This window comes from Heteronotia binoei, chromosome 11 (assembly GCF_032191835.1).
Source record: "Heteronotia binoei isolate CCM8104 ecotype False Entrance Well chromosome 11, APGP_CSIRO_Hbin_v1, whole genome shotgun sequence".
NCBI classification, from domain to species: Eukaryota; Metazoa; Chordata; class Lepidosauria; order Squamata; family Gekkonidae; genus Heteronotia; species Heteronotia binoei.
In genome coordinates this window covers 44,036,687-44,060,601 of record NC_083233.1, presented here as the reverse complement: position 1 = coordinate 44,060,601, position 23,915 = coordinate 44,036,687, and the positions used below count along the sequence as shown (strand labels likewise).

The window sequence follows — 23,915 nt, the reverse complement described above, 5'->3', positions numbered from 1 at the left end:
TTCTCTTGCCTTAAAAATCCTACAGGGTTGCTGTAAGTCAGCTTTGACTTGAGGGTAGTTTCCACCACAAAAGGAATATTTGAACACTTATTTGCCCTCACTGCAACAGTGCAACCCTTCCCTGTAAGAGTCTGAAAGAACCCCTTGCTTCTGTGAGATAAACTGAAAGGTTGTACTTTGACACCATTAGGGTGGGGGCTAATCCAGCTCCCTTTCTCTAAGGACCCCAGTATCTAGGTCAGAGGTAGGATTTAGCCCTATGTCAGATGTGACTTGTATCCGGCTTACATCCTGGGAGCTGCAGTCCTATCTTCATCCTCTGTTCTGTTACTTGGTCAGCTATCTCTTGGGGGATGGTCTTTTCTGTGTACAAGGACAAACTAATAATGGCTTGAATAAGCATCTGCAGAATGTTGATCTCCTAAGTTTCTAGTCCTTGCAATTGTTGTGTTTTCTGCATTTCAGCATATTTGTGTGATAAGTGAAACTGGGAAACAGAAATACAAGGCATGACAGCACTCGTTCAAATGCAAGAACTACAGAATTTTGAAGCATACATCCACATCGTCCATCTTTCACTGCCTTAGGCTCTGGTCACCAGCTTAAAAATGTGGAGTGCTCCAGCCTTGTCATTTGCTTGCTATAACTTATTGCATGTACAGTTTGGGGACTTTGTCTTGTTGATTTACATTTGAGACAATGACAGTGCAATTCTGCACTTTTTTTCTCTTTTTTTAATTTGCACTATGAATCCACTGATTCTAGCTTCTCCCCAATCCCTCCTGGGGATTTGCTCTCTGTTTCAGCCCAAGTTTAACTCCATCATAATTCTTCATCCTTCCTTTTAAACACCCTCAAACCAGAACTGAAATAGTTATAAGTGCTGTAAATGTATAAGGCATTTTAAGATGGAAAATCTATATTAGTAATATTTTTTTAAAAAATAAGTAATTTAAGTTTTATATTGTAATGAATACAGAACCTGGGGTGGTTATTGGATAGCTGTTCCAGCACTGAAGTGGTGTGGCCTACACCAAAAAAGGCATGAGTGGCCACTGTTGACGACTTCTGTGCTCTTGAAGGAGTATGGATGACCTGCTGACTGCTTTTTCTGGAGTTGCCTTACTGAGTGTGAAAAATGCCATTTTGGCCTAAGAAGAGAGTGAGTGACAAAACTGAATGTTTAAGCATTCCACTTACTAATTTCCCACCTCCTGGAGGATTGGTGGCCGCTGCAAAACTTTCACATAAACCCCGCACAGGAGATTGCAAGAATCCTCAAGGCTTGCATCTAGAGGAGTTCCAAGATTGTACCTGACTTGTCTGGTTCCTTGTTTAGAAGGATTGCCTTTTATATCGAACCATCTTGTGTTTTACATCTACAAACCACGATTGTAAATGCTGACTTTTATGAAGTGCACCAAAAAATTGCACTTTTAGATAATGGCTGTCTCTCCAAAGGTAGTACCTTTTCCATCTGCTTAAACATCTCGGGTACTTTTCACCAACAACCGCCTCTTTTTAGCCATGGAAGCATAGGCCAGGCAGTAATGCTGCTAAGATTTCCAGTACCTTGTAGTACGTAAAACTAATTGCAGTACCAAGTAAAGACATATACAATGTTTCTGGTCAGACAATATTTCAACTTGTTGGAAAACAGTTTCTTTTCTGCTCTGGCAAAATAAATAGCAAAAGATGAACTGCTCATTAAACACCCATGTGTGGAAAAGTAGAAGGTGGTTGCAAATTATCTATTTTCCATCCCTTTTTTTTGTGGAGAGGGTTTTGAAAATTAATTTGATTTCACAAGGCTTTTTATTGGTAGGTACTACTTCCATTCCAGGATCTGAATCAGATACATACTGCACGGGGAGATTGCTGCTAACTTGCATGGATTTGTATTTACTGCGGCTACTCTGCCATTCCTTAGAATATGTCTGCAAACTGTAGAGCATGATCTGCAGTAGCTTCTGTGCACCAAAGCCTCAAGTGCCATTTCTGCCTGTATAAATCAATGGTGCGGTCTCATTTGGAATACTGTGTGCAATTCTGATCACCGCACCTCAAAAAGGATATTATAGCATTGGAAAAAGTGCAGAAAAGGGCAGCTAGAATGATTACAGGTTTGGAACACTTTCCCTATGAAGAAAGGTTAGAACGCTTGGGGCTTTAGCTTGGAGAAACGTTGACTGCGGGGTGACATGATAGAGGTTTACAAGATTATGCATGGGATGAAGAAGGTAGAGAAAGAAGTACTTTTTTCCCTTTCTCACAATACAAGAACTTGTGGGCATTCAATGAAATTGCTGAGCAGTCGGGTTAGAACGGATAAAAGGAGGTACTTCTTCACCCAAAGGGTGATTAACGTGGAATTCACTTCCACAGGAGGTGGTGGCGGCCACAAGCATAGCCAGCTTCAAGGGGGGGTTAGATAAAAATATGGAGCAGAGGTCCATCAGTGGCTATTAGCCACAGTGTGTGTGTGTGTGTGTGTATATATATATATATCTATATATATATAGATATATATATAAATAAATAAATTTTTGGCCACTGTGATACAGAGTGTTGGACTGGATGGGCCATTGGCCTGATCCAACATGGCTTCTCTTATGTTCTTCTTTGGAATGGGAGAAGTGGAGCGGCAGTGGTAACACTGGTGTTCGGGATTTGCTCTACTGTTGGTCTCCTGATCTTTCACAGAGAATATTGCCCTCTGGTTCACAAGAAACATCTTATAAATCCTGTTGTGTTGAAGCCTTCAAACTGCCCCCAAGTGCCTTTTTGATATTCTACATTCTGTTAAAACCAAACGTGCATTGGCATATCTGAATAATTGGCTGGTCCCAATCAATGTTATCCCTATTTTTGTCAAGTCTATTTCCCACGTCTCCTTGAGGTTCCCCAAGTGTCACTTCAAGGTAATGGTGTCACGTGTAGAGCCTATCCAGATGTTGTATATCAAACAATGACTCATACACGGGAGGGTCCAACAAGGATTGTTTAATCAGAATGTGGTTTGCAAAGCACGGGGAGCCGGGATAGAAGAATTCTACCCATCGACTCCACCCTCTGTGTCGCAGCACAGACCTTATATACCTAAGCCCAACCCTCTGTGGAGCCCACCAATTGGTGGATTCCCTCACAATCTTGCCTAGCACCAACGCGGGCAGGTTTTTAAAGTATAATACTCCTAATCTTCCCCCTTCCCCTTGTCTCCCTCCAACTATTGTTACAGTTACATTTTCTTAGTTTCCATAGCAACCACACGTGTTTATAGAACTAGAGTTAAACAACAGTGCTCCCCCTTTCAATGGGAGCCCTGCACCCTGGGTGAGAATTAAATGCCAGGTGTATCTTTCACAAGACTACACTGCAATCCCCCCTCTTAAAAGAGGGTATCTTCAGGACTGCCTCTTGTGGTATACCCCCCAACAGCATTACATTCACTTGATAAGAACCATCTGGTAGTCCCCAAGGCAAGAGATAGCCGGCTATCCTGGGCCAGGGTGTTTTCTACTCTGGCCTCAACCTGGTGGAACTCTCTGCCGAATAACATCTGTGCCCTGCAGAACATAATGCATTTCTGCAGGGTATGTAATGCAGACGTTCTGCCCGGTGTCTAGCTGAGGACAGCCACAGGTCTTTCCATCTAGTTGGCACTTTTGTCTCTTTCCCTGCCTCTCCCCCACAATGATGTCCTATTCCTTGCAGTTTTATTGCCATCTATCTGTTACAAACTAATGTTTTAAAACTGAATGCAAAGTATGATGTTTAGAAACAACTTTGTAAATAGTCCTTGATGTACACTGCCCTGAGCCTTATTTTATAGGGGAGGGAATTTTAAAAATCCAATGTAATACCTTAATAAAAGGTTGTCAAGTGCATGCTCTTGCACCAGCTAAGCCAAACAGATTAGAAAGGACAGCTGAAATGAGTTCTTTTGGTGGCCTGGAGCAATCTTGTGAAACGTACCATTGTCTCCTCTGTTTTTGCAGAAGAAGCAACTGATATAATGGAGGGGAGGGGGTTAGGCTCAAAGTTTGAGCTGGCTTGTGTTTGCACTTTTTTCCCTGCCATTTTTATTTAATACTTGGCATTTGTATATTGAGATTTTAATAATCCTCTTTTTTCCCCTTTCAATTTTCCACTGCATGCCTTTGCACATTGATAGAGAGGGACTACCTCTGTAAGTAATAACTTGCGGTGGCTGTGTATTTCAGAGAAGGTAGTCTTGGAGGGCAGGCTCCCAATTCTAATTTTATCCTCCTGGTCAAGCTCACTAGGAGGCTTTACACACCTGTTGGTCTGGTGCCTCCCTTTCTGCAATACTGGGAAAATAAATCTACCAAGCAGGCTCATTGGAAGAATTACAAGAGAACATCAACATTGAAACTGACCTATGAATGCGGCCTGTTGTATTCCTTTAATAAAGGGAGGAGGGGGTGGGGGTCTGCAAAAAGCACCTTGGCTGGCTATTTTGAAGTCCTGAAGTTACAATTGCGTTCCGTGGCAACGGAGCAAACGCTTCCTTCCCTTCTAAGATTTGCTATGTGGGAAGGCCGAAGTAAACTTCCAACAGACTAAGTGACTGCAAGGTAACAGCAGCTTCCGGGTGCAAGTGCCTTTGGAAAGCAAAAGCCGTTTTTGGCCAAGATCATGCCGCCTAACGAACAGTGTCTTAACAATTCTTGTAACCCCGTGTCTCTAGTAGAAAGTGGGGGGTGTCACTGGTTTGCAATCGCACCTTTGCCAAATGAGCGTTTAGCAGGTGCTCAGCTGCGGTAACTGAAAATGTATGTTGGGGGGGAGGATTCTAACCTTGGCTAAAGTTTATTGCAAAACGCATAATAAACGGCGCGAAATCCCTGCACCTGCTACTTTTCCAGCGGCTGGGAAGAGTACTATACCAAGCCTTCCTTTTGGTTACCGTCCGAGTCTTGCGCTCCCCCGCCCAGGTTTTCCGGGATCGCGCTGATCTGCCTTTGTGCCCCACGGCAAGTGGCGCAAAACCACGTTCAATGAACCCCAAACTTGGCAGCAGTGACGCAAATTTTGCTTCGGGGTGCGAATTGGGCTAGAAAGCACTTGCGGGTCAACGGCCACCTTACGCCTTTGGGGAGGAAGAGGCAGGTGCTTGTTAGACGAGAGTTAGCTGTGGTCTCCAGCGTTAGAGGAAGGAGACTTTCAACCCAGGATGAACTCTAGGCCATTCATTTGCACGAGGATGCAAATGCCTATTCTATCCCCTGTGCGTCGACATGGGCAAAGCTGAGCGCAGGAGCTTGGCGCTGAGGTGTACTGCGTGGGGGCGCCTCTTCCAAAAGGTTCAGCAGCCCAACCCGCTATACGATGGCTCCCTAAAATGAGGATGTTGAAGTGGGATGAGGTTGTTGTAGCCAGGATCTTAAGGGTTGCGGAGAGGGAAGAACCTTCATAGAGAATCCATCTTTGCCCTTGACGAGTCGCCTCATCCTAGGAGAAGGCAAAGGAAAGTGCCGGCAGCAGAATACAGGCACCAACTGCGGGGAAGAGCATTTGGCTTAAAGGAGCAGCTACACCATATGGGTATTTCTATGGCAGACAGGCTGCAAAAAGCTAAAATGCTGCTCAAGAAAACTCATCACTCCTTCCTCACCAGCTGATTTAAAAGAGCAGAAAATCACACCAGGGATGAACCTACCTTTCCAAAATCAATTCAAGTCTAATTAAGTAACCAGGACATCCTACTCCTAAAATTGTAGTCCAGTTTAGCATCTCCTTGTGTCCCCTTGCAATAAGGGAAGCAGAATGTATTGGGGGAATTGCATGGAACACCCAGAGAATGCCTGAACAGTCCCAGCCCCCTGTTCCATGCCACTCCTCCAGTCCATTCTCCATCTCAGAAAGGGAGTGGGCTAGAACATGATTGGCCCATTTTCCACATTGGGACATGGCCAGAAAAAATAGGTTTTGAATGTGTCCCTGATTGCTTTTGTTGTCATTCTTTAATTACAAATAGCTCTAAAGACTAAGGGTTCAGCATTCAGTTTCCAGCAAGTTATTTTTAATAATTCAAAAAGCCAAGAGTTGAAGGGAACAGCTTTCCTTCTTGGTTGTGCCATCCTCACAGACAGTGGTATCAGAAGCATACTGCCTCTGGACATGGAGGCTCCATTAAGCCATTGATTACGCATACCTTCCATATGAAAATATTTTAAGTCACTGGCTGTTGCTTTGTGACAGTGAATTGCACAGAGAGATGCATTCTGAGAAATAATCTGAACCCGCTGCCCATCTGTTTTAGAACTCCCCTTCTGAATTCTCTTCAATACCTAAAAATCTCAGCACAGCATATGTCCTTTTCACATAACACCAAGTTTGATGGATCAGATAAGGGGCTGCCTGGTTCATCAGTTTTTACAGAAATGTCAGCAATCAGCAAGTACTTTATGAATTAGAAAAGTAATATACCAGTGTACTGTGGTCTACCTCTTGCCCACCTCTCAACTCAACAAGTCTAGTTATGCTTCTCATTGAGAAGCTCAGGGAAAATTAAAGGCGAAACACCTAAGGGACTTGCTGATGATCCATCTACCCACCTGCCCCCCTTTCAACAGTGCAAAAGGTTTAGGTGCTACAAGATCACCCACTGACTCTACTCAGCTGAAATCTTTGCAGCCATAGAGTTCATTTGGTTGGTCCCTAGACAAGCTGCCCTTCCCTAGTTTCCTGTCCTGTTCTGCAATACAGAGCTACTAATGCTGGCTTAATATACATGACTGATGCAATTATTACTGAGATAATGTATGTGAATAACTTTTCCAACACTTAGGACAAGTGCTATTCAAATACTGTTGATTTACTTTGAAAACACAGCTAGTTAGCTTACTGTATTTTCAATTCCTTTATCTCTATCCATGGAATTAACTTTTTTCTACTGCCACCATACACTGAGTTTGCTTGATCAGCTCATGGTTGCCTGGTCTAACATCCTTTGCAATAGCTGAGATGATGCATGTGAAGCACTTTTTGAATGTGCATAATGAGCACTTTTTAAATACAACATGTATATTGAAGATAGAGCACATTAACTTGTTTTATTTTCCAGTCCCTTTGCAAATACTCTCCCACCTGTGGATTCACTATTGCCCTACACTGAACTTTCTCAATCAAATCAAGTCCACCCAGTCTAACAATCTTTCTGCAGTGACAACCAAGGAGATCATATAAAATAAATGCCTTCAAACACTCAGAACAAATGCCATATAAACAGTATGGATTTATTTTAAAGATGTAACCAGTCATCCAGTTTTGGGGAGTAAGCTGCCCCCACACCAGTCTTACCATATTGGGAAGGGGTTGTAGAACCATAGTATTGCTCTTCTTGGAATCTTACTGAGATCATTTCACCAACAAATGGACAGTTAACAGCATTTAAAAGCCTGCATGCTCTACCTGTAGCGTGTGCGCCAATGTCCAGCCTTACTAAAGCAGCAAAGTAATACTGGAGGGCATTCAGACAATCCTATACTCCAGTATTTACGTGCTGCTACAGCACAGTGGACAGATCTTTCCCTCCTGGAACCATCTCTGCATCATTTCAAGATGGCATCAAACTTTAAAAAAAATACCACCACCCTGACTGGAAAAAGGCAGGGCGAGAACTCTGCCTTGTCAGGTTCAGCAGCACTGAGCAGTTTTATTTATATATGGACACTTCAGGCTTCCTCTGTTTGAGGATACCTGGAAATTGCTGACCTATCCATCTGTTTGCTTTCACAGAATGTTACACTGTATCCCGCAGAATTCTTGTTTTGGTGTAAGCCCTGTGGATTTCCAACAGGAGAATAAAGTACACTGAAGTGGTTTCCATCAATTCCAGTTGGCCCTTCTGAGCTACAACCTGGACAGCTTAAGACTCTTCCCCAAGCACTCCATGTATGGAGAAATGTCTACCTGTTGCACCCCTTAGTGTCTTAGGGAATTGTGCAAGCCTTTTCCAGGATCTCTCAACCATCTTTTTTTTTATGCTAACATTCAGAATTTTTCAAAACTCATTCCTTTAGGACAGAAGAAACATACTCTAAAAAAGGCATCTGAACATGCCAGATCATGTGACCTAAGGGAACCATTATGAAGTGTTTTGGCTCTGGCAGTGCTTATACTGAATATTCACCTTTCTTGTCTTAACCCTTTAGGTAATGAGGCAGCCCAGAACGGTCTGTATCTCCTTGTCCCTACAAACCATGTTGTGCTGCTACATCTCCACAAGGCACACATCATTGGGAGTGGCATTCTAAAAAAAGAATACTGGGTTGCAATGCAAGCCAAGAAACACAGTTTACAAAGTTGCTAGTCCTCTTCTTTTTTTCCCCATCTACCACAAAAAGGGTTGGAGCTACAAGAGAACAGAACTACAAAGGAATGTTAGTCAACATTCTGCAAAGGCCTTTCAGTCTCAGGAAGACATGCTCCCCCCACCCTTACTTGGATTAATCTGTGGCTCACACAAATAGGGTCACCTTTGATTTATGGTATACTAAAGGAGGTTGGACTTAAAAAAAATGATTCCTACATTGAGAAGTAGCTCTTTGTATTTACCTCCAACTGTTCATGCAACAGCCCAGGGATATGATTTTACCAAGAAGTAACTACAATCCCCCCCCCCCCCCCGGCATAGCACAGCAACAGGTGGCAACTACCTCAGGCAAAGGCTAATTAACTCTTGGATAAATGCCAGCGACAAGAGTAATGTGTATCCAAGACCTTGGTGAATTTGGATAATTAGGACATTCAGACTGGCATTCTATGACTTACATAATAAGCCTCCAGCAAACATTTTGTGTCCTCTGCACACACTGTTTTGCCTGTGGCTGTCTAAACGAGTTATTGTAAATAAGGTGGTCTCACCAAAGATTTATGGGTATGGGGGGGGGGAGGGTTATTCCTAGATAGCCTACAGATATGTACCCTGCCAGTCACAGCCTTGGAGTTACTAGTGTATTTCAAAAGAACTTTCTGTAACCACTGAACCCCACATTCCTCTCTTTGTCCCTCCAAGAACTGGAAAGCATGACCAGTTGCTGGTGTGCAGAACTGTTTTGCTCTGATCTTTTCATCCCTAACTTTTAACAACCTTTATTGACACAATTCAACCCTAACTTCTTATAAGCACTGATGAATTGATTCAGTGTAAATAATTAGTGAAATGGTACCCCTTGAGTTATGTTTAAGCAAAATAGGTTAGACAGCATCACAAGCAACAAAAGAGTTTATCACCTGTGAAAATGCAGTTAGAGTTAACATTTTAGGTGACATTCCTTTGAACATACCTACACTTGGTGAGGGTGCGTTCTGATCTGAGCTAAACTATTCCTGAACTAGATCATATACTTGACTGGATTTTGTTGCTAGTTCACCTGTGGATAGGGAAAAAAAGATTCTTAAAAACCACCTGTTTGAACACACACAGCCATGCCTAGAGAATACCCACTTTCCCTTTAGCATTTCTCTTCAGGGGCATGCTGTCACAATCTAAACTAATCTACATCTATCTCAGGGAGCAGAGATTTTGCAGACCACTTCTCAAAAGCCAGGTCACTGTTCAGCTCACACAGCAGCCTCTAAATTACACACACCATGTTCAAAAGCCTCCATGATCCTGTAGCAGCTATTGGTTGCTCTAGACACTACAGGCACTCTCAGATGAAACAGCCCCCTTCTCCCTTTCTCTGGGTCCTGTACTACTGGCAAGAAGAGACCCATTACTGCCTAATTAACCTTCTAACCTATATCTCATTTTCTTCTTGAGCAACCAAAGAGGAAGAGACAAAAATATACCACAGGGCAATTTTCATTCCTTTTCTCTCAGGCTGGGTTGCTTTTCACATTAGTTGGAAAAGCAGAGTAAAGGGATGTGTACGAGTTACTCCCAAGAACCACTGGTAGTCAGGACTGAAGATAACAGGTTTGATGGGTCATTTGGTATAATTTAAAATAAGGTGGCATCTTCATTGCTTAGTCTATTATACTCACCTGTATCAACTCACCTGATTGGACTACAAATGACTCCTTGGGTCTATTTATTCTCAGCTGGAACATGAACTAAAACAAGAAAACCACAAGAGTTCTTACAGACTGTTCTAATGTATATTTTAGGGAAAAGCTGCAAGTGTAGAGAATTAATCAAACCACCTTCTAGCCCTTTAATGTCTCAATAAAACAGACTGCTGGAGGAATTTGTGTGCGCTAATTTTTTTTTTAAAAAACTTGAAGAAATCCCTACTTTCCCAGATACAGTACAAGATAAAAGGCAAAGAGATATAGACATTGCATCACACCCATCTCTTTGTTCACTTTTATTTTCATGGATATATCAACAAAACAAAACCCCCGAATAGGTGATTTGAACCACTTATGCTGAGAGCATGGTCCAACCAGGCATTTAAGCCCCATTAACTTCATTGAAGATGTTATGCACTTTGTCTGGACCATGCAGTTCTTTAAATAGGGGTTTCATTTTAGCCAAGTGTTGTGTACTGAGCTGTAGACCATGCAAGATTATACTTGAGATGAGAATTATAAAATGAGAATTAACATTAAGGCAGGCAGGAGCTACCTAGTTGCCACTTTCTTAACAAACATGTGGTTTATGTGTGTATGCTGTGCTTCATTTCACTACACATGATGACTTGCCGCAGTATCCACTCCACTGGGGAGAGGGACTGTATTTGAGAGGACAACAAAGTTCTACCCACCATGTCAGCTCTGCTGTGGCCCCACAGACTCAGCGAGTCATTGCTTCATGATGAAGTAATCCATGTGCATGTATGAACCAGCCCACAGAGTGTGAAATCAAAAGAAGTTGCAAAGTTCAGCTCACCCAGTTAATTCAGTAAGGGCACAGAACAACTGAGAAAAGACAAGGGCTGAACTGTTCCCTGTACGAATTTTGTGCACTGTTCTTGCTACTGCAATGAAGAGACAACCACCGGGTGGAACAATTGTCTGAAATTAAGAAGAAAAAGGAAGCAGGCTTAATGGTTGAAGATGGACTCTTGTTAACAATTTTTAACAGTCAAACACATGTTGCCTGTAGAGATGTAGGGGAATCTGGTACCTCAGCTCAGCCTGTCAACCCAAGATCTCTTTCCTGGACAGAGCAAAGAATCTGTGGGCTACACACTGTGGCCGCTGACCAGCCCCCGTCAAGCAAACAAAGACTAGCGTTTGTGGCATCTCCCAACTCCCTTTCCCTCCTCCGCAGCAGAAAATACACCATAATCATATAGAAAAAGAAATCTCCCTCTGTTTGGAGGCCCTTTTCCCTTGCTCCAAGAGAGACATAAGGAACTTTAGTAATCATCCAATAAAACTCACAGCAGTCTTCCTATCCAGCATTTTCATAATTTCTTTTTAACAAAGTGAAACTTGTGTTCTACAGAGTTTTTATTGCCCGCCAATGGCTTTTGTTGCCATAAGCAAAGAACAAACCACAAGAGTATAAAATTAACAGGAACCAACCAACAAGACCCATGTTTCCGTACGTCTGATACTGTTACATTAAGACAAGGATGTTTGTTACAGAAAGCCTTTTGCTGGATTACAGGCTATTTCTGGGTGGTTTTGTTCTAAACACAAAGCAATTCATATTTGGGCATCTTGGCCTTGTAAAAGGTTTAGAGGCAAAGAGAGAATGTCCAATATAGGTTCACACTGTAGGTTAACTTGGTTAGCTAACCAATTCTATTGACCTCCACACCAGCCTCCATTCAGGAGAAATTTCGGGTCATCCACCAGAATGAGTTCCCACAAAAAAGATAATAAACCTTGCTTAGAGAGAGCAAAGTGTGGTTGTGTGAAGCCACCTTTTGATATCCAGCAAATCTATCCTGTTCCTTATACATGTAAATATTCATACTCATAACTCTGTGTGCCAATCTATATATAAAATAAAGAATACTTGGGAGGGGGGGAAGAGAGATAGGAGAGTCACAAGTCAGTGAGACATAAAACATACCAAATGGATTAGGGAGTTCAAGGGGGAGGATCCTTTGGAAAATTCTCTAGCATAACAGCGGTAGGAAAAACAGGGCGCTGCATAAAAGTCAGTGGACTGAGGCTTGTGCAGGAGAATTTCCCACCACATTGTATTTTAATACATTATTTCAGTGTTAGGTTAAAATAACCAGCCAGCAATTACATTTAATATTTTGCATATATCCATGTACAGTGAGCACTATTCTTAATTTTGGCTCCCTGTCTAAAAGAATGCACTGCAGCAAAAACAATAAACTGTTACTTTCTTCTGAAAATGGGGGAGGTATTGATTTTGGGAGAATGTTTAAAAGTTGCCATTTTCTTTTAGGAAAATACCTTTTATACTAAACTTCCCTTTCTTACAAGTAGAAAAATATATGATCTGGAAAGCAACCCCTGCACGATAGACATGCCCAAAATATAATCCTAAATAAGCCTTGGTTTAGAGAAAGGTGGCATATTTATTTTTAAAAACATCAAATAAAATTTAAATTATATAAGAATGTGTTTCCACTGTAGCATCAGCCTGAATAATGGAACTAAAATGCAATAAATTGTCATAAATCCTCCAAAAATACAGTTTATCACCAAGAATACATAAATTTGGTTGGAAACTGGCACATATTTTTTCAGTTGCTACATTTCCCTAACTACTCAACTTGAATTTTACTCGTATCCACCCTGCCAACTTTTACTCCAACCCCCCATATTCAACAAAAAAAAAGTTTAAAAATGAGTTTAAGAGTCAAACTGAATTATCAACAAATAAGTTGGTATAAAAACCTGTTTCATGTGGTGGTGTAGTTCTGTATCCAATACTTTCAAACAGAGTAAAGTGTTATGCTATAATATTTCATGTTAAGAGGTTTTATTTTTTAAAAAAACAGCAAAAAAAGAACAGAAGACCTACATTTATTGTATGTTAGATTGCCAGCAAAAGTTTTCCCTTAAAACTGCTGACGAATAACAGTATCTTACTCCCAGGAGGGGAGGGGGTGTCATATTTGGTGGTGTCGCCTCCTCCAGATTTAAAGAGTACACTGCAGACCTGGAAACGGAACTCCTAAAAACATGCATTTGTTCAGTACAAGAGCAGGAGGGAAAAAAGAATCGGATTTGGATCAGTATTTACTGAAATCGATAAGCACACACAATAGTAAAATAATTTTCTTTAAGCTTGGAAAAGACCATCAACAGAAAGCCATCAAGAATTCTGTTGCTTAGAAAATGATCTCTCTTTTAGATTATGAAATGTACACACTAAAAAGTAAATTGCATGCAAGAAAAGTGTCAGTTTTCTCCGTTGCCCACCCTACAACTGTACTATGCAAATTCTGATACATACATATAAACTACCCCTATATACCATTGCTACCACATCAACCCTTGAGCCTTTTCCATAATTTACTTTTTCCCAAAAATTCCATAGGTCTAGACGGGGGGTGGGGGGAACCTCCTAGGCAAATAAAAATAAATTGTTTTAACTGCTGCTTGCATGGGGGTTGTGTGTGTATGTATCGATATAAAATATTGTTCCTAGATGCTGAAAAGGAAGCAGAATTATAGTAAGGTAAGCATAATTCAGAAATTCACAATTGTCAGGCTATGCATATTCCCTGTGAAAAAACAAGTTAATGGAAACTTTATAGAAAAATATATAATTTGTAATTTTTTAAACATTCCAAATGCCAAAAATTCATCTGCCTGTTTGGATTTTGCTATGTTCCTGCTTATTTCACACACTTTGAGCTAAAAATAATGTTCTTTTAAAAAATACTTTGATATTTTCACCTAAAATTAAATTTGAACACAACGTATAAGTGAAGCAATTTAAAAACACAATGATAAAGACACACAACCTTAAATAACATTCTACATTTTAAAATATGTATAAATATATGTTTTAAAATTAATTATCATCACAAATGGTACTTTACATTAAAAGCAGTTTTAAAAATTATTATAAATTGGCCTTGACAGTAATAATTATAAGACATTTTTTAAAAAAATATCCATTATAATTATCTTCTGCAAAAAATAGAATTTTTGTAGTCAAAATACAGAAAAATAATTTTAACCATTTTTTTTTTAAATCAACACCTGTAAAATTTTTATATAAACTTTGAGGGGAAAATTATATTGAGTTAAAATATGTATGTGTGTGTATTTGTATGTGTGCAAATTTAAAAAATTGCACACACACAATTTAATAAGTTTTTACAATTTTCATAGGACTTCTTCCCACCTTTCCCAAAATTAAATAAAAATGTTTTACTTTTAAAATGGGCTTTTTGCTTCAAAACAGTTAGCAAAATAATTCAAAAATGGGGTCATAAAATAAAATATATAAACCTCAGTGTAATATTTTATTTTTTTAAAAGTTCACAGCCAAATTATCCCCCCCCCCCCCCGCCATGATTGCAAAGTAGTTTCTTCGCCTTCTCGGTTTCACTCCAAGATGACCCTGCAATTGAAATGACAACCGTCCACACTCGGATCAAACTTTTCCAGTTTTCCTACAGAGGGGCTTTTGGGGTGGGGTAGGGATGAGAAATCTTTTTGGTGCAATTCCGTTTCTCTTGCGAACGAATTTAATTGTGCATCTTTTTAACTCTTTCTCTGTCTCTCTGCTGGCCAATGTTGTAACGGTTTGTAACCTTGGCAGTCCCCTCCTTTTCTGGGGTGGGGGGAGAAGGAAGGCAATGGAAAACAGGCGGGGGAGCTTTGGATTTTTCTACTTATTAAAAATGCCCCCCCTTGCCTTGTCACTTCGGAAACGCATCATTCATTCGCAACCCCGCACCCCACCAAGGACTGTGTGTGTGTGAGAGAGAGGGGGGGGGGGGTCAAAATGCAATGGGGAAAAATGGGGGACTGAAGGGAGAGGCTGTACAGAATCAGTTAGAGGTATAACCGAATGGGCTTTTAAAACAGACAGAAAATATTTTTTAAAAAAGAGAGAGAGGCGAAAACTAAAGTTGGAAACCTAAAGAATTTTTTATTTCCCCATCCAACTTAACTGTAAAGGAAGCCAATGGGTAAGATTTGAAACGTATGAAATTGTTGGCCCCACTCGACGATTTTTACACCCTACGCAGATATTCCTGTATCGATCTATTCGAACTTCCATTCACTGTATCCATATTTAGTTAAAATGTAACAGGAAGAAAAAGGAGGGGCAAGAGGCCGATTTTTGTCCCATTTCAGGTCTTTTTCTCATCTCTCTTCAACCTTCAGGGGACCCCCCAAAATTGCTGCCCTCAACTCCAAACTCCACCAAGTTCTGATGGTGGGGGAGCCGGTCCTGCCCCCTCCCCAACTGCCAGGGTCATTTTTTTGCTCTGCCCTCCCCCCCCTCCCACGCTTCACGAGACTCTCCCTGTTAAAAAAAAAAAAAAACCACAACCCACCAACATTTGGGAGGGAAGACGCGGCCCTGCCCCCCACCCTGCTTGTTTGTTTTTTAAAAGAAAAATGTTTCAAAAGTTTTCTCCACCATTTCCCTTCCCCCGCCTTTGATGTTTCCTCATATTCCCCAAAGTCCCGCTGAGTGCTGCAGAGGGAGAAAAAAGTTGCACCGGGGGGTGGCCGGTGCCCCCCCGCGCCGCCTCCTCCACCCGCCTCGCGCTCCCCCCTCCTTGCCCAGGCGGCTCCCCACTCTGTCAGGCCTTCCCGCGGCCACCCCAGCGCCGCCCCGGCTCGGGGGGATTTTTAGGGATTTTTTGGTGATTTTTGGGGCGCCCCCCGTGGCCCCCCGGCGGCGGGTGCCCTCCTTTTCCCCGCCCTCCCTCCTCACCTCCGAGTCCACTCGAAAATGGCGCCGAAACCGAAAAAACTTTGCAAATTTCATTGTAGCGAGTGCAAAGGCTGCTGGGAGGGGGGGCCAGAAGGAGGGGGCAGGCACCGCCCAGAGCCGGCAGGGGGGGCTGGGCCGGTCCGGGCGCGCGCGCGGGCGCTCTGTCCCTCCTCTCTCGCGCTCCGAGCTGGGCTGCTGCTCCCGGGGAAGGCGATTTGCCCGGGGGATGGGGGTTGCAATAGGGCTGGCGGGTGCGTTGCTGGGGATTGCGTTGCATTTATGCACTGGCGATGTGCTTTGCCAGAGACTTGGGCGGGTGGGGAGGAGACGCTTTGCATTGTGCTGCTGTGCTTCGCTGAGCAGCGGGGAAAGTTGGCCTGTGCCTCCCATGCTGTCATCTGTGCGCGAAGAAGAGAAAAGTGCTTCTCTGGGAGCTTAAGCGCACCGGACTGTGGTTTGGGGAGGGGGGGGGCTGCCTATGGGGGGGGGGCTTAGGGGTTTTTTATTTGAAGGGGAGGATATAATGTGCAGTAAGAGCTCTTTTAGGGGTGCACGGGCAAAGGAGTGTGAGAAGGGCATTATTGAGGTTTCTTTGTATTGTGCTTAATTTCGGTTGAAAATGGGGGAGAGGTAAAGTTTCGGAGGAATTACTGTGCATTACTTCTGTTATTGTTTATTGCATAGCGAAGAAGTGAGAGGGATGAGGGTATTTTTAATTCCTGGCTTGGTGGGAAACAGAAAGAAGTGGCCGTAGTCACGGGCAGATTCTCACATGCAGGTTCAGACAATCCTTGATAGTAGCATCAGTGATGACTTCACTGTATGAAGGGCCTGTCAAAATAAATTGCTGGTGACATAGATTTCATGTCACTCAAGCAAAATACTTTTCACTAGTGCAATTCGGATGTTGGGCTGAGTCATCAAGTGACCTGCATGTGAGCAAGTGCCTTCAGGCAGTTTTGGGATGGATGAGCACCAGTAGAATGAAAATCCCAACAAAATGGAGGTGCTGGTGGGGGGGGGGGAGATTTGACCCAGGAACTGGGATATCTCCTGTTCTGGATGGGATTGCATTTTCCGTAAAGGAGCAGGTTCATAACCTGTAGGTGCTGTTGGAACTGGGTCTCCTGTTTGTTAAATAGGTGGCAGTGGTGGCCAGAGGCGCCTTTCAACAGCTGCAACTGGTGAGCCAGCTGCAGCCCTTTCTGGGCAGAAAAGATTTGCTGTGGTTCACGTCCTGGTAACATCTAGGTTAGATTACTGTAATCCATTTATGTAGGCCTGCCCTTGAAGACTGTCCAGAAGCCACAGTTGGTACAGAATGTTGCTGCCAAAATGCTGGTTGGAAAGGGTTGTAGGAACCATATCACGCCAGGTTTTTTCCATTTGCACTGCTTCCAGTTTGCTTCTGGGACTGTCAATGTGCTGGTATTAACCTTTAAAGCCCTATATAGCTTGGGGCAGCATATCTGAAGGCTTGTCCACTCCAATAATCTTTGGACACCCTGCTTCAGGTGCTCCTGCCATCTGAGGCTGGACAGGTGGCGTTGTTCTTTGTTATACAAGTTTATGTCTCAAAAGTTTTAATATTTTGATTTTTGCCATCTTAAGGACCTTATTTGGGTGGGATGGCAACACAGAATTTGTGTATGTGTGTGTGTGTGTTCCTTCCTCTCATTTGCCTGTTTTCTTCCCAGTTTTGAAATACATATTGTAAGTTCTTCAGGGTACAATCATCCATTTTTGTAATATTTTGAAGCAATGGCAATAGATTAATAATTACAATGAAAAAATCTCAGGATGGCACTTTATAACTGTGTGCGTGTGAGTTGCATAAATCTTTAAATGTCTCAGATTCCACAATTGTTTTGAAATCTGAATATTTGAGGAGGAGGTGATTTCTGAGTCTCAAATTTTAAACTCAGATTTCAATTTATATTGCAGTTATATTCTGTATTCTAAACCATGAACAATTGCCAAAAATGCTGGAAAATCATTACATTAAAACAAACATTTTCAGCGATGTCAACCAAGGGGGCATAAGTAGCATCTACTGCTGGAAACAACCGGAACTTTCTAAGATGAAGCATTTCTAAATAAACCCATCTCTCCATCATCACTGAGGATTTTAAGAACATAAAAATTTATGTGCTGGATCAGAACACAGCAAGTTAGTCTAGTATTGTGGGTTAGATCAAAGGCCCAGTTTCTGCAAACTAATGTCACTTCCAGTAGGAGAATGAAATTACTGAGAGCCAAGGTGGTGTAGTGGTTAAGAGTGTCACATTAGGATCTGGTACAAGCAGCTTCAAATCCCCTTTCTGCTGTGGAAGCAGGCCCGTAGCTATGGAGGGCCTCTGGGTGCTCTGCCCAATTTCGTGTGGAAGTCCCCCAATTCAGGGCTCCTCACCTAGTGGAACAGGGGTGACCACAGTGGGTCTTCGTGCTTCTCGCAGTCAGCTGGCTGCAAAAGCAGGAAAACCTGGCCTGCTGGCCCCACCTCTCTCTCCCCTCCAGCTTGGCCAGGCTGAATGGGAGAGCAAGAGGCAGCAGGCCTTTGTACTCTCACAGCTGGCCAGCTGCAAAAGTAGGAAGACCCAGCTTGTCGGCCCTGCCTTTTTTAGGGCAGGGTTTTTTAAAAGAAAAAATTTAGTGCCCCCCAATTTTTAGAAAGCCCCCTGACCTAAAAAATCCTGGCTATGCCCCTGCATGGAAGCATACCGGGGGACCCTGGGCCAGTTACACTCAGCCTAACCTACCTCACAGGGTTGTTTTTGAGGATAAAATGGAGAAGAGAACAACTCCACATCATCCTCCATATGACAACCCTTCTAGCATTTGAGGATGATGATCATATTACCTCTCAGCCGTCTCTTCTCCAGGCTAAATATACCCAGCTCCTTCAACCTTTCCAGCTTGTCTATATCCTTCTTAAATTGTGGTACCTCAAACGGAACATAATACTCTAGTTTAGATCTAACCAGAGCAGAGTAGAGCAATACCATCACTTTGTGTGATCTGGACACGATACTTCTGTTGATAGAGCCCAAAATTGCATTTGCCATTTTAAGCTACCACATCACACTGCTGCCTTATGTTCAGCGGTAGATAAATCTGTGGTATTGTCTGATCCAAATTCACCATCTTGAACTCTGTACCAATAAGAACTAGTCAGGTGTCTCTGGAGTCTCCCAAAATATGCAAGATTACAACATTTATATAAAAGATTTCTTTACATTTATCTTTGCGATGGCTATTTCTTGTTGTTTACTCTCCATCATAGATTACATAAAAGCAGGGCTGTAGCCAGGATTGTAAAAGTCAGGGGAGGGGCACCCTTTGCCATCCACTGCAGGGCTTGCTGTTTCTCAAAAGCTTTCTGGGGTAGGGGCAAAAACCAGAAGCTCTGAAAGTGGCCATGTTGAGGAGGCAGCCAAACCTACAACTCTGGAGTCAAGACAGGACTGCACCTTGTGTGCAAGCAGGGGTTTCCTTCCACCTCCCTCTACCCCACCCCACTGCTTTGGAGGCAGCAGCTCCATCCATCCCCCCCCCCCCGGCCCATTCCAAGCAGCTTCCTCCACTTCCCACTCCACTGCCTCCCTCCTCTCTGCCTGCTACTTTTGCTGCTGCAGTGCACTGTGGCCTGCTCAGTTCTCCTGGCTCTAGCTGCTGCTGCTTCAGTGGCTCACCATGGCAAAAAGGAAAAAAGCAGGCTGCCCCCTGGAAGTCAGAGGCCCTGTCTGGAAGTCAGGGAGCAGTGCCCCCCGTGACTATGGGCCTGCATAAAAATACACTGTGTCTGAATGTGGAAGTTTCTTTCCATTGTCAAGTTATTGATGTCCTACGAATCTTTGAGTCTGCTTTTAAAAACTTAAGAAGGTGTGTACTCTGAAGCCTTTCTGGGGTTCCAGTTGGGGCAATCATGTTGCTTATTGCCCCAAATTCCTACAAATTCACAATAAGTCATTATCATCTTTCTCAAAAGACATGGAGTAATGCTTTTTCCCCCCTCCCCTCCTCCAACTCTTGGAACAATTTAATGTGCTGACAGCTTGGCCTGCCAGAGAATGCAAATACTCTCCAAACAGCAGAAGATTAGAAGGTGAGGGCAGGTTGGAGGAGACTGTAGCTGCGATGGCTCTATGTTTGTGGACAGGCTTGTCTGTGCCCGCTTCTGCCTCTGAGTGCCTTCAGATCGCTTGCAGCATATGGGTTGGGGGGCCCCACTGGAATGTCCAATATAAATGCCAATGCTAGAGTTGTAACGGTGCCTTGGGAGGCAGCTGAGCGTTCAGTCGGCTTGTTGCACCATCTATATCATGACTACAAAGCAGCCTCGGAGAACCACGAAAGAAACTGGCTGAAGCCCAGCCCAAGTGTTTGCCAAGGTTGGATTATGTCACCGTTTTATGACCGTGCTCTGTAACGGAAGAAGGCTCCCGGGGAAGCCTGAACGCAGCACTGAAGTGCCTGTCGCTAGAACAGAAAAGGGAGGGCTTTTAACTCGGAGTGAGAAGACACATTAGTCCTCAAACGGATGTGTTGGGCGCAGTGACCAAAATGGAGAAGTGCTGCAGCGTGCGGTAGAAAGATCAGCCGTTCCAGAAGACTAAGCCTCTCGCACTACCCTTGCAGTGCCAACATTTGCACACTCCCACCTGTTCTGGGCTGCGGCTTTGGGACAGATTTGACTCTTCCAGAGACTTGAACTGCCTTTCTTGGCCTGTGAGCTGTTGGAGGCCTTTGCTGATGGTGCAAAGTTGGAAATGCTCCTATTAAGCATTTATATAGAGTTTCCAGTGTTCAAAGCTTCACAGACATTACCTTCTAATAGTTAGAACAGCTGCATATGGTGGGGCAATATTATGTGAGAGATTGATTTGCCTAAAGCAAACAGAAGGGCTGAGATTTGAACCCAGCATCTCCCACAGTGTTGTTTATGATGCTACACCTAAGTTAGTAGTAGTGATAATACTTCAGATTTTTGTTGCATGTGTTCCAAGTACATCAGTTGTGGGCTTCTCCCCCAACCCCTCTTGGATGCCACCTTTAATCAGAAGCTAGATAACCAGAATGTTTAATTATCTGAGCTAACAGCTGTGACCAAATATATACCAACACAAAATACCCTATAAACAGAGTCAACACAACTTCTTTTAGATCTTTGTTAAAAGCCTTTTTTTAACCAGTATGTCCAAGGTGGTATAAAATTCAAGACCAATATTTTTTTTCCTAAAAAAAATACGCATTACAAAGCAATTTAAACAATAAAAGAAATTAGAACCATAAAATGGAGCAATAAAGTGGCAGAAGGAGCATTCTAATAGTGCAGTCCTAAGCATAGTTACATCCTTCTAAACTCATGGACTGAACTGGGAGTAACTCTGTTTAGGATTCTGCTGTAAATCCTTGGACTGTCAGCCAACCAGGCAGTCAGAGACATTCATTACCATTAGCCAGCAACATGCTCAGATACGCACTTTGTCTTCCTTAAGGTGATATAATCAAAACCAGCAATTCTTTCAAGAATGGATTTTTTTTCTGCAAATAAACAGAAAGCCTCTTCACTCAGGCAACAAATGGTCAAAATACTTTGCACTGATAGCATTTAATATGTTTAAACTGCTTCTGATAAACTTTCTGTTTTTTTTCATCCTTGGAAATTTTGGCCTGGATTACAGGCTGTGGCTCAAGGGGTTTGTCTACAGAAGGTCCTAGGTTCAGCCCCCCCCCCCCCGCCCCGCCCAACATCTCCAGTTAAAGGATCTCAAGACAAGTCCTGGGAAAGAACTTTTTCTGGTTGAGGCCCCCCCCCCCCTCTCCAATGATCCAGTGCCAGACAAGCCTGGGCCTAACTTGGTAGCCCTATACAAGCTGCATGCACATATAAAGCAGGCAGTGGGACTGCATCGACTGACTCCCACCCACGTCAACACAGAGACTCCACACGCACATACAGGCTCTGTCCAGTGTCATGTACTTAACACCAAACACAATGCACAAGGGTGGGACTCACAGGCACAACTCTGCTCCCTGTGTATAGTTCTGTGTGCAGGATAACTGTGAGGCAGCTTTCTACATTCACTGTAGCGGTTTGTATACAAGAAGACCCTGGGTATATCAATCTTGGTTTTCTATAAGAAAGATGAGTGCTGTAGGAGATTCAAAACAAATCGAGTGAAACTGCAGTGATGCTGAACCCTATTGCCCCATACTGTTTCCTCGGTTGACCTATATTGAAGGGCGAGACCAGCAAGAACAGACAGATGCAAAGCAGGGTGGGGGGTGGGGCGGGGCAGATCATTGAGAAGAGAAAGCTGGGTGGTCTTCTGGAAAGGGCAACTGTAATGACACTCAGTTGCCATACCGTCCTAATAATGAAAAATTGCTCTTGCATCCCTAAAGAGGAGAGGAATTTTAATTCCTCCCACTCCTCTGCATTACAGGACGGAGTGTACAGCCTCTGGAAAAGAAGCTGCAGGAAAGAAAAGGCAGCTCCTTTTATGAGAGTTGAGAAATTACATGGCAGAGTATAGCCAAATCTTGTCAGAACTCAGAAGCTGAGCAGGGGTCAGTATTTGGATGGGAGAACACACCAAAGAAGACTTTTCAGAGGAAGGCTGTGCCAAATCACCTCTGCTTAATCACTTGCCATGAAAATTCTATGGGGTTTCCATAAGTCAGTTACAACATCACACACACATGTTCCAAAGCTCTTGCCTCCACAGTGACATTTTGCATTTCCTATCCTGATGCGACAACCAGTATGGTGTGGGGGGTTACAGAGCTAGACTAGGATCTGGGAGACCCAGGTTTGAATCCACACTCCATCATGGAAGCTTGCTGGGTGGCCTTGGGCCAGTCACCCTCCGTCAGTATGACCTACTTCAATAGCAATTTTCTTGTGATAATGATCGGTAGGGAGAGTAATATTGTAAGCTGCTTTGGGTCTCCACTGGAAGAACTGCAAGCTATAAATGCTTTGTTAAATTTGCTCTTATAATTTTATTTTACTGTCCCTGCAAATCGTGTACAGGTATTCCAAATGGTTCTGTCCACAAGTCTTTCCGTGCATCTGTACTTACCCACAGTTCTTGAAGCTACTGCAAGGGGACCTTTGTTGCTGCTTTGATGGCCTAAGGCCTACGTCTCTGGGGCCTAGACAGCTCTTTTGTCATTTCTAAGGGAGGAGAGAGTATCAGTTCTCATGGGAACTTGCAGGAGATCCTCCCCACACTTTAAGATCAAGGGATAAGGCCCGGTTCCAAATTCTGTCCACTGGGAAGCTATGCTATGCATAGGAACAGTTTCTCAGGGGGAGTTCCTATGCTCTGCAAAGCCCCTCCTCTCCTGTGAAATCCACCCCCATAGGTGCTTTCGGCAGAAATGGGAAATGTTCGCTATATAGACAAAACACGCTGTTTCTAACAAACACTGTCCGGTCATTGGTTGGAATAATGCCCACTATTGAGATAGCCTGGCAGGTATGGAAGGTGTGAAAGGATTACAGAGCCATGGGAGGTGCTGTGCAGAGGCAAGCAACTAGGCTCAGTCTCAAAGTAAATGTCACGCAAGCGATGGCTGAGGTTGTAGCCCTTGTTTGTGAATGTCCAGAAATCCCAGGTTATACATGAGAGATTACATGTAGTTGACTCTCCATACCCCCAAAAGTAAAACCGCTGCATGTAGAAAAGCAGGTTAAAGGAAAAGTGTTCTGGCCTAGCCACCCTGACATGCTGGTTTTCTATATGCAGAGGATTCTTTTATAGGGATGAATTCAACCATCCCACAATCACACCTACCCCAATTTGCAGATCTATTTGAAGTGGGACCATCTAAACAGAGAAGTGTAACCAGGGCTTTTTTCCCTGGGGAATGCAGTGGAACAGAGTTCCGGAACCTCTTTGTGGAAACAAAATTCTAAAAAAACATTTAAAAGTTCATGAGGGGCACCCAAGTTTTCCACCTTGATTTCCCTCTTGAGAGTTCCGGCACCTTTTTCCAGAAAAAAAACCCTGAGTGTAACTCACCTGGGTTAATAGTGCACCTACAAGCTAGCCTGAATAATGCCTGGGTTTTTATATATTGTTCCTAG

General features: G+C 43.2%; 1 protein-coding gene across 1 annotated transcript in view; it reads left to right on the top strand.

Moving 5' to 3' along the window:
- HPRT1 (hypoxanthine phosphoribosyltransferase 1) overlaps positions 1-1,732 on the top strand; it is a 28,816-nt gene extending 27,084 nt beyond the window's left edge. The window contains exon 9 of the mRNA XM_060249132.1: positions 466-1,732. Coding sequence (XP_060105115.1) covers positions 466-513 — 48 coding nt within the window. The 3' untranslated portion in view covers positions 514-1,732. The remainder of the gene's footprint in view (positions 1-465) is intronic.
- Positions 1,733-23,915: the final 22,183 nt, after the last annotated feature.